The sequence below is a fragment of the Notothenia rossii genome, assembly GCF_949606895.1.
Source record: "Notothenia rossii genome assembly, chromosome: 7".
NCBI classification, from domain to species: Eukaryota; Metazoa; Chordata; class Actinopteri; order Perciformes; family Nototheniidae; genus Notothenia; species Notothenia rossii.
This window is the reverse complement of record NC_136905.1, coordinates 4,561,209-4,575,204: the sequence shown is the minus strand read 5'-3', so window position 1 is coordinate 4,575,204 and position 13,996 is coordinate 4,561,209. Positions and strand designations below refer to the sequence as shown.

Below are 13,996 nucleotides of genomic sequence, written 5' to 3'. Positions count from 1 at the left end.
TAATGCATAACTTGTGGCTTTGGTAAAGAAAATAGTCTGATGGGTAATTTCATAGATTTGTTTTTGCTCAGAATAATCCCAACTAAAGGATCACTCACTAGTTTCTTCAACCATTTTTGAAAGCTATGTAAAAAGCTAAAAAAAAGGGCATTGAATTAGGATTATTTTCAGACCAAAAAGTCCAAAACAACGTCGACAAAGTGCATGGTCCTTCTATAAATACATTTTAAAAAATGACAGATCTTCAATCTTATGTTGTATTCCCCTCCTCCTCCTCCTCCTCCTCCTCCTCCTTCAGGTCTGGAGATCACGTGGGACGGTGACAGTTTCGTTGAAGTGGTCGCGGCCCCCCACCTGCGAGGACGTCTCTGTGGCCTCTGTGGAAACTACAACGGCCACAAGCGTGACGACACCATGGGGGGCGACGGGCAGTTCAAGTTCGACGTGGACGAGTTTGCCGAGTCGTGGCGAATGGAGGGGAACGAGGTTTGCTCCCAGCAGCCCCCCCCCCGCCGGCCGGCCTCCTTCCTCTGTCCCGGCAGCGTCAAGGTCAAATTCCGTGCTCATCGAGAGTGCCAGAAGATAAAACTGTGGGAGTTCCAGAAGTGCCACCGTGTGATCGACTTCGCCCCTTTCTACAGGTCAGAGCACACAGAATCATTTGGTTTCATTTAAAGTGGACCTATCATGCTATATTTGAATAATATAGTGTAGGACCATACCTATATAAGGTATATTTATACGTTTTATTTTTCAAAATACCAAACAGATCATGCATTTTATCCATTCCTCATTTCGCTCAATTTAACACTACCTTTCATGCTCCGATTCTGTGAGAACAGCACCATCTGGTGGCCTGAAATATGTACTACAGCGTCTCCAGCGCTTTGGAACAGCAAAGTCCGTGGCTGTCTCCTCCTGATTGGTGGAGTTGGCCCAATAGCCGTAGCGCAACTTCTGTGACGTCATAGAAGTGTTCAAATCTGGATCAGTCTGTATCAGATCCGTTGCAGCCCCTTTTTTAGAGATTTGGGTATGGAGGAAAATAGAGAGGGTTGTGTTTTCTGATACTTGGTGAGTTCCCTGGAACACCGGGGACACATGTTCATGTAGAAAAGACGTAGAAAAGTGCATTTTGCATGATAGGTCACCTTTAAGGTATCCGTATTTGTTATGCTTTTACTTGCTGTCCGCTGTGCGTGGTGAGGAGAAGCTGGTTCGAGGGGCCCCCAGTGAATGTTTGCCTAGGGCCCCCACAGACTCTAGAATCGGCACTGGATATAACAATGACAATCTGAGGTCACAGGCTCCTCCAACAGTGCAACACAATAAAACAGATAATAGTGCAAGTAAATATAATTATATAGAGATAGTACAGAATAGTCTATATACAAGCAAACAGATTAATGTTATGGATGTTCTTTCAAAAGTGCAGGTGTTTAACAGTCTTATGGCCTGTGGGATGAAACTGTCCCTGAGTCTGGTGGTTTAAAGCACTCCTTATCTTATCTTATAACAACCCACCTTCGTCCGATAACGTGTTTATTTAATCGTGCTGCTCTCTGCAGGTCGTGTGTGACGGACATGTGTGAGTGTCCGGTCCATAAGAACTGTTACTGTGAGTCCTTCATGGCGTACAGCCGGGCCTGCGAGAGGGAGGGAGCGCCCGTCGTCTGGAGGGCCGACACCTCCTGCATGGGTGAGTCACGGCTGTTATTATCATTTAAAGGTCACCTATTGTGCAAAATCCACTTCTTCATGTCTCTTCTACATCAACATGTGTCCCCTCATCTTCATGTCTCTTCTACATCAACATGTGTCCCCTCTTCTTCATGTCTCTTCTACATCAACACGTGTCCCCTCTTCTCCATGTCTCTTTTACATCAACATGTGTCCCCTCTTCTCCATGTCTCTTCTACATCAACATGTGTCCCCTCTTCTCCATGTCTCTTCTACATCAACATGTGTCCCCTCTTCTCCATGTCTCTTTTACATCAACATGTGTCCCCTCTTCTCCATGTCTCTTCTACATCAACATGTGTCCCCTCTTCTCCATGTCTCTTCTACATCAACATGTGTCCCCTCTTTTTCATGTCTCTTCTACATCAACTTGTGTCCCCTCTTCTTCATGTCTCTTCTACATCAACATGTGTCCCCTCTTCTCCATGTCTCTTCTACATCAACTTGTGTCCCCTCTTCTTCATGTCTCTTCTACATCAACATGTGTCCCCTCTTCTCCATGTCTCTTCTACATCAACATGTGTCCCCTCTTCTCCATGTCTCTTCTACATCAACATGTGTCCCCTCTTCTTCATGTCTCTTCTACATCAACATGTGTCCCCTCTTCTTCATGTCTCTTCTACATCAACATGTGTCCCCTCTGTGGAAAGAGACTCTGAAAGTTTCAGGAACAAAGATTCTCTCTCTTTTTGATCCATTTCTATAAAAACCTGTCTGAAAATGAGCTGATCAGATTTTGGCCACTTTATGATGTCATAACGATGTTTTGGCTTGTGTAACCATTAGCCAATCACCAACCAAGGTAACCCCCCCCCCCCCCCTTATCACCTGAATCTCCTCCTAGAGCACCATTGAGTTCTTTGTAACCAAATCTCTCAGAGGGGCGTGGGGAGGGGCTCCTTATTTTTCATCTAAAGTAACAGATAGAGAATCAGCACTTTTGAAACAGGGCTGAAACAGAGGGGATTATGGGTAATGCTGCAATGATCTGTTTGGTGTTTCAGCCAATCAGAGACAGGCTCTGTATATATCTGAGACCTATAATATTTTGATGAAAAACAGTGTAATAGGGGACCTTTAACAGATCTGGAATTCAAATCTTTTGATGTACAGCAAACATAAAGCAATCGGCCTCTCTGTTCCAATCGTTTTGGAGGGGACTGTTTGTATGTTTTTTTCAGGTGTATAGATACATATCAGCAACATCTTTTTTGTTGTCTCCCTCCAGCCACGCAGTGTAAACACGGCGCTGTGTACGACACCTGCGGCCCCGGCTGCACCAAAACCTGCGACAACTGGAACGAGATCGGTCCGTGCCACAAGCCCTGCGTGGCCGGCTGCCACTGCCCAGCCAACCTGGTGCTGTTCCAGGGCCGCTGCATCAAACCCACGTCCTGCCCCGGCCGGTGACCCCTGACCCCGGAGGGATGTGGGGGGGGCAGGGCAGGTTATAGAGACAGAATATAAAGGGGGCCAAAGAAGCAGAAAAAGGTCTGATGTGGACGGATCGGATGGGATACGGTACTCAGGGTCCAGATCGATCTGATTTAGACATTAGAGGGGATTTGGTGAAGAACTTCCTCCAGCCTCTCGTCCCGTCACAAAACCAATTTCCGCCCCCCGGAGTTTACAATTTCTCTAAGGGGAAGAACTGATGAGATAACCCCCCATGTTTTGGATATTTTACACTCTCCTACTCCTGAGGAACGTTTGTCCACGCTGCCATGGACCCTCAGGAAACTACGTGGGCCACTGGACTCCTGCTCGAGCCAAAATGGCGTCCACATTGTCCCTCACAGACACTCAAAAAGGGAGAAATCTGCATTTTGGAATAAGGAGATTCTGATGCCTCCCTGTTGCATCATTTCATACTGTAAGCTAGCCAGATTTATATGAAAGACAGACAGCTTTTATATTATTATTATTATTATTATTATTGTTCTAATTATTATTATTAATATTATTATTTTTTGTTGTTGATGTTAATTTATATATCGGTTAAAATGACATGTCGTAGCAAGAGCCAGAATCATGAGTATAATTGCGTTATAAATGATTTTTAAAGGGAAACAAAAGCTATTTATGTATTTGTTGTGTACTCTTGTGTTACTGTTTGAAGAGAAATGCCCAAATGTGACTCAGTTGTTGCACCATCGCAGGGAAAAAGTACTGTATTGTAATAATAAGCCACGTGTACAGGTCGTTGTGGTTCGTACCAAACTGAAGGTGTTTACCGAGCATATGTTTCACTTGACGATGATTATTTAAGACCAGCAATATAATCTTTTATCGAAGTTCATTTGTGACTGCTGTCTTTCCTTCCCTCCGTGTTATAACGTGTAATATTTGAAGGAGAAGCGAGCCCACGCCTCAGGTCGTTCAAACTCCCGAAAGGAAGTGGAGACATCTGGAAATCTGATGGAGTTCTTATTTGAGCATTTCCTTTTATTTGGATCAAGATTTCCCTGACGTAAATTGTTTATTTTTCAGACTGTATTTCTAATATTTGCTTCTTTCTTGAGAATGACAGTTTCTAAAAATGATTTGTATTTAACAATCTAAGAGGTTGGAAAATCACTCTTCCATTGAACTGATTGCAACCTACAGACATGATGACGGGTTGCGATGAAGTAAAGCTCCATATTATGTGTTAAAACCAAAAAGTTATCAAAGTTTTAAGCATCACTTCGGGTTTTTTCTTGAAGCCAAAGCTGAACAGGTTGAATAAAGCATTTCCAGGGTAGGAATCGAGAGGAGAAAGATGATTATGACATGCAACAAAGTCCTCTGGCTTTGAAATGTGAACATTGCGGTTACCTGGTAGCCTATGTATTTATTTACTGTGGACAACAACAGGATGGCTTTTGCTGGGTTCAGAATTCCAGAAAAGACAGACAACTTCTAAGTATAACTATTTATTGTAAAGAGAGCAAAATATATATATCACTTGGTCAAGGACTCGTCACGTTTTGGAAATCACAAAGCTGTAATCTGTAACCACCATATCCGTAAAGAGCCTCGAACCTCGTGCGACAATACATTTTATTAAACAGAGCTTTGCCCGTACATTTATGATTGGTCAAGACTAGCTGAAGAGATACCGCAGTTTGGACTTGGTTCTCTTTGGTTGGTGCGCAGACTCAGATACAGTCTCTTTGCAACACGATCCTCCAATCAGCATTCGGCCGGCTGGCGAAGTCCCTCCCTACTCCGTCTCTAAAATACGTAATTTGTTTTCTCTAACGTTTCTTCAGATATAGCGGAAAACCATAATGTTGCTTCCTAGCTTTGCGGGGGAGCGCGGTTCCCATACAAAGTGAAGGCCGGTGCGATATGCTGTTCTGACTACCTCTTTGTATTCTCTCAGTCTCTGCACTCGACCTTGCTACTTTCAATATTGCAAGCTAAACACTTTCTCATGTAACTTTTCCCTTCGTTCCTGTCCTCCCCATCAAAACTGGGGGGGGGGTGATTGAGTTTATTTATTCCAAAGTCACAGCCACATAAATGAGCACGATAAGAATCAGTCTTTCTAATGTTATATACAAATAGACTCCACACTTTCTACAAGCAGCAGAAGCTAGAAGGATATTGTGATAGAAACCACATTTACCACTTTACCATGTGCTTCTCTCCATCACAGCCACATATAAATGATGGGTGCTTCCTGAATGTATGGTCACATGGGGGCAGGAGCTCCAACAAGCAGTTTAGGACAGAGAGTGAATACACATACTTTACAGAGATGCTGTTTGAGAAACCAATGTGAGTTTGGAAAATTGCACAGAATACATCTATTTTAGTATACAATGGAATTATGATCAGTGGAAATGGCCATGAAATGGGATCTTTAAAACAATACAGATTGGGTCAATTCCTTGGCTAATCCGTGTATATCCCTGTGGACTTTTTGGAAATGTTTTAGCATTTGAGATCTGATGTTGTTGCCTGATATTTCACTTTAATTTGACACGAGAAATATGTACTAGAGGATGTGGGTTGAGTAGAAAGTCTTTTAAAGGGGACCTATCATGCAAAATGCACTTTTTGATGTCTTTTATACATGAAGATGTGTCCCCGGTGTGTCGGGGAACTCACGCAGCGTCAGAAAATAAAACCCTCTCTCTTTTGCTCCGTACCCAAATCTCTAAAAACGGGGGAACAATGGAGCTGATCCAGATTTGCGTCCGATATGACGTAATATCTGAAATGTGGACCCACGGCCCTATCAGAAACGTTGCTATCAGAAACAATGCCCGACTGTTTTGGACGTAATATGGTCGGTGTTTACATTAGCATGGCTAACACTCAGAGCTAACCTGTACTGGAGAGCATGTGTGTGAAGAAGCAGGAAGTAAAAAGGAACTCACCTTGTGGTATAACCGGCAAGAGAGAAAGCCTTTGAGCTCCATACTGTTTCAGAGAGAATCCTTGATAATCCATGATATGGCGTTTCATCACCGCAGTATTTAGTTTAGACAGTAGCTGCCGGGTCCCGCATGAGCTCAGACCCCTTTTTTTTTATTTGATCAATTCTTTTTTTTTCTTTAAGCTTTATACCCAAATCAGCACTTTTGAAACAGGAAGTGAAATAGAGAATAGAATAGAATGGGTGATCTGTTTGGTATTTTGAGCAAAATACTTCATAGACATGTTTTTTATAATTTGTTATATATCTGAGACCTATGCTATTGCCTAAAGAGAGCCTGATAGGTGACCTTTAATGTAGCCAACGATGAATTTGCAGTAAAGTGTCTCCAGAACATTTGGAAATGTGGGAATGATTGGATCCTAAAGCGTGTTTGGTGCATCCACACCTGTGAGGACAGAGCTTTAATGCACGACGATAATAAAATCAGCACTCAGAAAAAGCCAATGCTCACAATGAAGACCAAATTAAAATGAATTGAAACACTTTTAATACACTTCAAGTTTGTACAAACACATTTCACATAAACGTATCACTAATAGAAAAACATGACAACAAAAGAACCAAATACAACAACATTCAACAACCGAGGTGTGGATTCAGAGACTGGTGTGAGACGTTTGAGCCTCAGCGGCTGATTTATCAAACCAGCTGAGGGTTCATTTACAATTTAGAAAGATAAACAGTAACTTTGTGTTGGTTACTTCGGCTTCCTCGTAAAAAACGTGAGACCATTTTTTAATTTCTTACTTGATCAGAACTCTAATCTACAGATTCAGTCAAATTAACTAGAAGGAACATTCCTCTAACTTTAAAACCTTGTATAACTCCTAAATATCCCGACGCGGATCAACGGAAGCCCGTCTTGTATTACACTTCTTAACCTGTTGCCAAAAAAGGTGTTTCAAATTCCTAATAAAATGAAGTCTTGGCATTTTGCTATGAAACCCTTCCTTAGTGTTTCTGAATGTAGGTTGTTTTGTTGCATTGATATTGATTCACTGAACAATCAGCACCGAGTGTCTCCTGCAGACGGTCACATCAACACAAACCGTGTTTTTAATGAAACGAAAACGATGACAGGCAGTTTCACTCTTTGGCTTTTTCACAAAACAACACATTCACCTTCACCGAGACGCTGTAAGGCATGGAATGATCCTTTTGTGTTATATGGAAATGCGGGGTCTAAAAAAATTATTGAAAAATGACAACACTTAGAACAAATAGTGTCTGGGTGGAGAAAAAAAAATATCTGAACTTTTTGAACTAGTTTATTTCCCTTTTTCAGACGTAATCGTGGATCATTTGAGTTTCAGGTGCCTTTGAAGGACTTTTATTAACAAATGAATTCAGACCGTTATCATAACAGGATTTGAAGAATGGTATGTATCATATTGTAACTGGTTATACTGCGAGGAAATGGGATTCATTGTGACGAGAAGGTCGATCGTAATGCACCCAGTTGAGAAGATGCATTAATATTAGCCCACGACTAACTGACTACCTCCTCCTCTGTTGCTGGGTACCTTTTGATAAGGTAACACTTCCAAAAACAGACAATTTTGCGTCTTGACTGGAACGTTTGACCTCGTTTAGCTTATTATTTGATATTCTCCAGCTCCAAACACACCACATGTTTAGGGTTTGAGTTCCTAAACACGGATCGTTTTTTAGATTTGGTGGATTTCTTACATTCAACTGCTTGCTAACTATTAGCAACATTAAAAGCTTATTCATGTCAGATCTGTTTCCGACAGTTTGTTTTTAGGTCTTTTCTGCCCCCTAGTGTTAAAAGAATAAACCCAAAAAACACCTGCAAGGTCTCTGTAACTTCTAAAATACTGGCCCGTCTAAATTTGACTTAGACTTGTTTTTCATTAATGTGTTACTGATGCACGGACAATTCTGCATTTTCTATATAACAATAAACATTACAAACACGACATAGAAGTCCCACAGCCTTCCCTGATTAAAACCAGACGAGGTGAGAGAGTGGTTATCTTTCAAAATGATCCCTTCCTCGCCTCAGCGTAAAGACAAACCCAACGAGAGACAGATGATACATGGAGATAAAAGTAGCTGCTCTGAGTACAGAAAATATGTGCACTCCAATATATAATCTTCCAAACTGACCAAGTAAAAGTTTCTCTGTCTCGCTATACAAAATAAAATATAACATCTAATAAAAAATACACTCTTAGCTTTAAGGATATACGAAAATAAAAAATAAAAGATACAATCAAACTGGGATACACAGCAGTAACCAGTGGAGAGGAGGTGTGTGTGTGTGTGTGTGTGTGTGTGTGTGTGTGTGTGTGTGTGTGTGTGTGTGTGTGTGTGTGTGTGTGTGTGTGTGTGTGTGTGTGTGTGTGTGTGTGTGTGTGTGTGTGTGTGTGTGTGTGTGTGTGTGTGTGTTGAGAGGAAGACAGTCTAGTCGTCATCACTGTCGCTGCCCGACTCGCTGAGTTGAAGGTCGTTTCCTGGGACAAACAGACAGATTATAACATTAGGACATTTTGGACCAGTGTCCTTCCATAATGACAACTGACACTGAGGTGGTTTCATGAGCACTGATGTTTGTTAGCATGCTTGGTTACTGGAAATGGTGGAAAGTATGTTGCAACATGTCCTTTGCCCTTCCCTGCCTCTCGCAACATGAGTGTTTCCGTTAGCTGGTTTTAAGGGAACTTTGACCCCAAAAATCTGTCATAACGCACACATCGAAGTGTATTTAAAAAAGGGAGACGATACGAGTCAGTTCCAGCTGCTTATTAGATTATGGAGAGACCCATTTCTCAAAGGTCTTCAAAGTCGTCAAGTAATGTCAGATCGGTCTATGAAGCCTGTAATCGATTTTAGAGCTGGACTGAACCACACTTGATTTTGAAGTCGGCAGCAGCACGCCTTAATTAAAATGTGATGAGTCAGAGAGGAAGTCCTTTATTTTAAAAGTTCTGGCGTTATATATTTACTTATTCATACTTTTAACGAGTCGATTGGCGGGACTTGTTTTATTTGAAATGAAATAGAAATCCATGCCCTAAAGAAGTCCCTTTTCATAGCCTTCATAACAATTGTTTTCAAGCTCAGTAATAATTCGTATTTGACCATCATTTCTCAGAATCGGCCGGACATTGAAATCTTCCCTTTGACTGCCATGTTTTTTTAAATGTCTTCTCTTCAAGTAACTCTGAGGGACTCACGCAGTGTGTTCATGAGCTGGTTGTTGCCCGGCTGCCCCCCGTTGGCTGAGGGAGGGGGGCGGGGGGGCGAGGTCTGGCTGAGCGGCCGGGGGGGGGGGACGTCCGGCTCTCCGTCGCTGCTCTCCTCCCCGCTGCCGGAGGCCGAGTCCGAGGAGCTGCTGCTCATCTGCTCGATGACTTCCACCTCCGCACGCAGCTCTGAACCAGCAGGGGGCACAATCACACACTTTAACATGTTCAAACCCTTATTCCTCATCTGCTTATCCAAGTGTAATCATAAGATAAGTTAAGATTCGCTTTCAAATCAAATCAGAGTTTATTTACATAGCCTAATATCACAAAACATGTTGGATTTAAACTGAATTCAGACATCGTAACAGTATCAGTATGCCGCCATATTTGCCGTCAAAATGTGAGAGTGTGACTGGAGGGGAGTTTCTCTAATTGCTCTAATTGCTCTTATTGTACGTGGCTTTGGATAAAAGCCTAAATGTGATGTAATGCAACATGTTACCTAGTTTGATATACTCTTTGCCTCCTCACCTCTCTTGATTTCGTCGAGCTGAGGCTCCGGGGACGGGTCGTCTTTAGAGGGGGAGGGGGAGGCTTTGGCCCCGGGCTTTGTGGGGGCTCGAAACTGAGAGGAGGGCTGAGAGGTGGAGCGGACCGACTGCTGCTCGATCCGCGCCTGGATCTTACTGCTGCCCTCCGCCCTGAAACACACACACACACACACACACACACACACACACACACACACACACACACACACACACACACACACACACACACACACACACACACACACACACACACACACACACACACACACACACACACACACACACACACACACACACACACACACACACACACACACACACAGTGAGTCCTTCAGGAGTTCTTCACTACCTGTCTGGATCTATAATGCAGGAATATCCTCTAACAGATTGTCTGTCGCCCAAAACAAAACATGTTCCCACCAATCTCTCTTGAACAACTATCTCTGGAATCAAACTCCCAGAAATCGGCAACTTTCACTTTGAGCTGAAGACTCTTTTTTTACCGTTACCTTTTACTAAATCAAATAAATACTCAAAAATGTTTCTGCACTGTCACTTGTATTTTATACCTGTCTCATTTTGTTGAAGCTTGTTTAGATTCTTATGCTCTTGGCTCTCTTATAACTTTTTGTAAACGTATTTAAATGCAATATTAATCCTGACATGTGCTACATAACCCGTGCATTCAGTGTAGTCATAATCAAATGTGTAAAAGTAGGATCAAAAGATATCTAACAAAACGCACAGGCCATCAAATGCTTGGTAATAAAGTTGTGTATAGATTTGTCGGGTAATAACTAAGTCTATGGTTTGTCATCTTTCCCATCCTGTGAGGAATGACAGTCGGGAAAGGTGGGAGTTTCTGACCCTAAATGATTTGTTGTTTTGTCTGTCTGACTATTTTTTGGTTTTTCTTTCTTCTGTAACGCGACCTTGGGTCCCCTTGAAAGTTATTATTATTATAATTGACTTCTCACCTGGTTTTCTTGACCTGGATGCTACTGCTCAGCTTCTCCAGCATGAACTCCCCGGTGTCGTGGTTGATGATGAGCACGCAGTCCTTCTGGTACGGACGCTTGTTCCCTTTGAACACCGTCATGGGAGGCGTGGAGCCCTGGAGGAACAGCAGTAATGTGAATATCTGTTTACTTTACCACAGTGCTTTATCAGAAGTAAAGGTGGTGTCATGGCGTTTTAATCAGTTTCTACATTTTATATCCACATCGGGGTGTGGGTTATGACGCACTTCTCTTTGCTTCCAAACAAACTTTGCGGAGATCGTTGTAGCGTTGAATCACATCAGATTTATCCTTTGATCCAGGCGGCTAGAAACATGAAGACAAACTTCCTCGTAACTAAAAGTTCTCCGTCTCAAAATAGAACAAATAGAACACGGTGCTGTGTCCCATTGTCATGCCGTATATAGACATGCACGTCATACCCGAATGCGCACGTATGACAGCAAACAAGTGAGACTTAAATTAACATCTTTTAAACCGTAGTGTGACTCACAGAAATAAAGAGTTTACTCTAAATCCTTATATTATCAAGCCAAACATTCAAACCATAATGATGAAAGGAAAATGGCTCTTACAGGTGGAGTTGGTCGGCAAACAGAAACCTTTTTAATTGAGAAAAGAGGAATAATCGTGTAACGCAGGGGTGTCCAAACATTAGGGCCACTACTGAAAAATATACAAAAGGCAGAGCCACTTATGAGGTATACGTATTGCCTCATAAGTTAAGTTATAAGTTAGCTAAATTAATCAAATGTGGGTAAATTATGCTTGATAATTAAATACGCTTTAAGAAAACAAACAGCCAACATCACAGCTCTCCAGAGGCTTTCATTTACTTTGTTACAAAAAGGGTTGGCAGCCTTAATCGACTAAATGTAAGTGAAAATCGGGCTTATTAACACATGAATACTGTGTTATATATTTGTACATTTATATTTAATCAATATAAGACAAGCAGAAGCTTCATGTGTGGGCCATATTCCATTATACTTCAGAATTTGGACAGTTTTGACACCCCTGGTCTAACACTTTAAAACGTCTACAGCAAGGCCGGATTAGTACCTCCAGGGGCCCCTGGGCACTGAGCACTGATGGCCCCCCCCCAACCCACGTACCAACAAGTAACACCACGCCTACCTAATCCTACCAACATGACCAATATTTAGAATTTTCAGTCAATCTGGCATGTCAAATCGCACACCTATTTTTCAAAAGCAGGGACACAGCCACATAGTTCAACCAAAGTAGGTCTAGCCTTTTGCGCTTTCAGTCAAAAATCACAAGACAAAGATACGTTACATTACATTTAACTTGTTAGACGCTTTTATCCAAAGCAACTTACATACTCAATACTGTGGGCAATTTGGGGTGAAGTGTCTTGGCCCCCCCCAGACCAAGGCTCTATCTACTGCGCCACACGCCTCCCACAGATACAATGGATAAGATCTCAAGACAGTGTATGACTCAAGAAGACCTAGGTAATATCACTCAAAACCTCAGAGCAGCACCCCACTTAATATATGACTGGCTGGCTGTACAAGTACACGAGGAGTTCTATTAGTCACAAACATTGAGAGTTACAAATGTACAATATGTAGTGAAATTGTGTGGTTGCTCAAGGGTGGGGCTGTGATTCGGCTATACACCTCCGCCGCGTAGTAAGAAAGTTGAGCGCATACATAGTGAGACCTACAGTACAGAGATGGTTTAGAAAATATATTAATTTTACCCTATAGAAAAACTGTGTTATTTATGCTGAAGATTGAGTGTCATTTAAAACAATGTATGATGAGTGAGGTTGTGCCCGGAAGAAAAAAAAAAAAAATGTTATCTTGTCACTGAGGGCCCTCTTTGCTCAAGGGCCCCTGGGCACTTCCCCATGTTGCCCATATGGTTAATCCGGCCTTGGTCTACAGTATAATGTTTGTGATTTTCTCACAGCTTACAGTAGCTTCCCAAACTCTTCAACTGTATTGCAGTTAACGGTCAGGTGGATTTGTTTGAATTTGTTTTCTTTACAGAAGCGCTGGTAAACAAAGTAAACAAGAGAGGACAACAGCCTTACTGGGATGTGAGGTAACGTGATGGTAACTTCTTCTCCTTTCCCAACTTGCAGCTCTCCCTCACAGCTCGTGTCGATGGAGGCTGGTTTGAAGTCATCTGAAAAAAGGACATTGACCATCTTATGTAGGAGCAAGACAGTGTTTTTCATATTTCTTAGGACAAAACCTTGCAAGAAAGTAAAAGAAGTAACTCACAAACAGCAAAATGCTTTGAGTGAATATATACTTCTTATTTCTGTGTGAAACTAGTTATTGTTCATGTGTAATTCAATAGGGAAATACATTTTAATACCACATTATTCTGGCTAAAGTGCATTTCCAGCTACTTTTGATCAGGCAGTAATGATGTAAAAATGTCAGAAACAAACAACATATGTGTGACTTTCATTTTTAATAATGTACTTTTACCACACACGTTAGTAAGCAGTAGTAATCCCACTTAAAGATAATTTGAGAGTTGTCTAAATATTATATACTATTGCAATGGATGCTGTAACGTTAAAGGAGTGGGTGTGACGATCTGGTTTTTATGCAAATTACTTCATTTACGTCTCGCTATAATTACCCATGTTATGTAAGAGCCTCCCTCTCAATGTCAGCGGAATAACTAAAACACATCAGTCAATTTCACAGTGTTGTTTTTGTTGTTGTTGTTGTTGTTGTTGTTGTTGTTGTTGTTGTTGTTGTTGTTTCTCACTCACATCTGATAGTATGAAAGGAGGATTTGGGCCTCTTCTCGAAGCTCTCCCCCAGCTTCAGGACATGCTCCTCTTTGTCCAGCAGCGGATTGGTGCTCCCGTTCATATCTCGGTTTATTACAAATGTTAAAAGTCCAGCAGTGTGTGTTTACTTCAGAAAGATCAGAAGAAGGAGCAGTTAGCCTCCTGTAGCTAACCGTTAGCACAACATCCCTTTAGCACCGCCTTTTCCGGATTTGGTGCGGCTAGGAAATGTGACCGACAATAATGTACATGAAACA

At 41.9% G+C, this 13,996-nt stretch overlaps 2 protein-coding genes across 5 annotated transcripts in view; one reads left to right on the top strand and one right to left on the bottom strand.

Annotated features, from left to right (window-relative positions):
• The window catches only part of bmper (BMP binding endothelial regulator), a 44,037-nt gene extending 39,998 nt beyond the window's left edge, over nt 1–4,039 (top strand). For all 4 annotated transcript variants that reach the window (XM_079694820.1, XM_079694821.1, XM_079694823.1 and 1 more), the window contains 3 exons: nt 299–641; nt 1,569–1,699; nt 2,969–4,039. In XM_079694820.1, the coding sequence (XP_079550946.1) occupies nt 299–641; nt 1,569–1,699; nt 2,969–3,150 (656 nt within the window). In that variant the 3' untranslated portion in view covers nt 3,151–4,039. The remainder of the gene's footprint in view (nt 1–298; nt 642–1,568; nt 1,700–2,968) is intronic.
• Nucleotides 4,040–6,642: 2,603 nt separating this feature from the next.
• Nucleotides 6,643–13,956, bottom strand: eaf1 (ELL associated factor 1). The gene is made up of 6 exons (XM_079640040.1): nt 13,719–13,956; nt 13,020–13,114; nt 10,913–11,049; nt 9,916–10,085; nt 9,373–9,570; nt 6,643–8,649 (listed from the first exon to the last, which is right to left on the bottom strand). The coding sequence occupies exons 1-6, from the start codon at nt 13,819–13,821 to the stop codon at nt 8,600–8,602; spliced, it is 753 nt and encodes a 250-aa protein (XP_079496166.1). The 5' UTR covers nt 13,822–13,956; the 3' UTR covers nt 6,643–8,599.
• Nucleotides 13,957–13,996: the final 40 nt, after the last annotated feature.

Bases quoted from the DNA above. Each gene is read 5' to 3' on its own strand.
- eaf1 (XM_079640040.1), bottom strand. From the start codon at position 13,821: ATGAACGGGAGCACCAATCCGCTGCTGGACAAAGAGGAGCATGTCCTG. The intron at 13,115-13,718 runs GTGAGTGAGAAA...TCCTTTTTTCAG, and splicing joins CTCCTTTCATACTATCAGAT to ATGACTTCAAACCAGCCTCC. The intron at 11,050-13,019 runs GTAAGGCTGTTG...CTGTTCCTCCAG, and splicing joins TCACGTTACCTCACATCCCA to GGCTCCACGCCTCCCATGAC.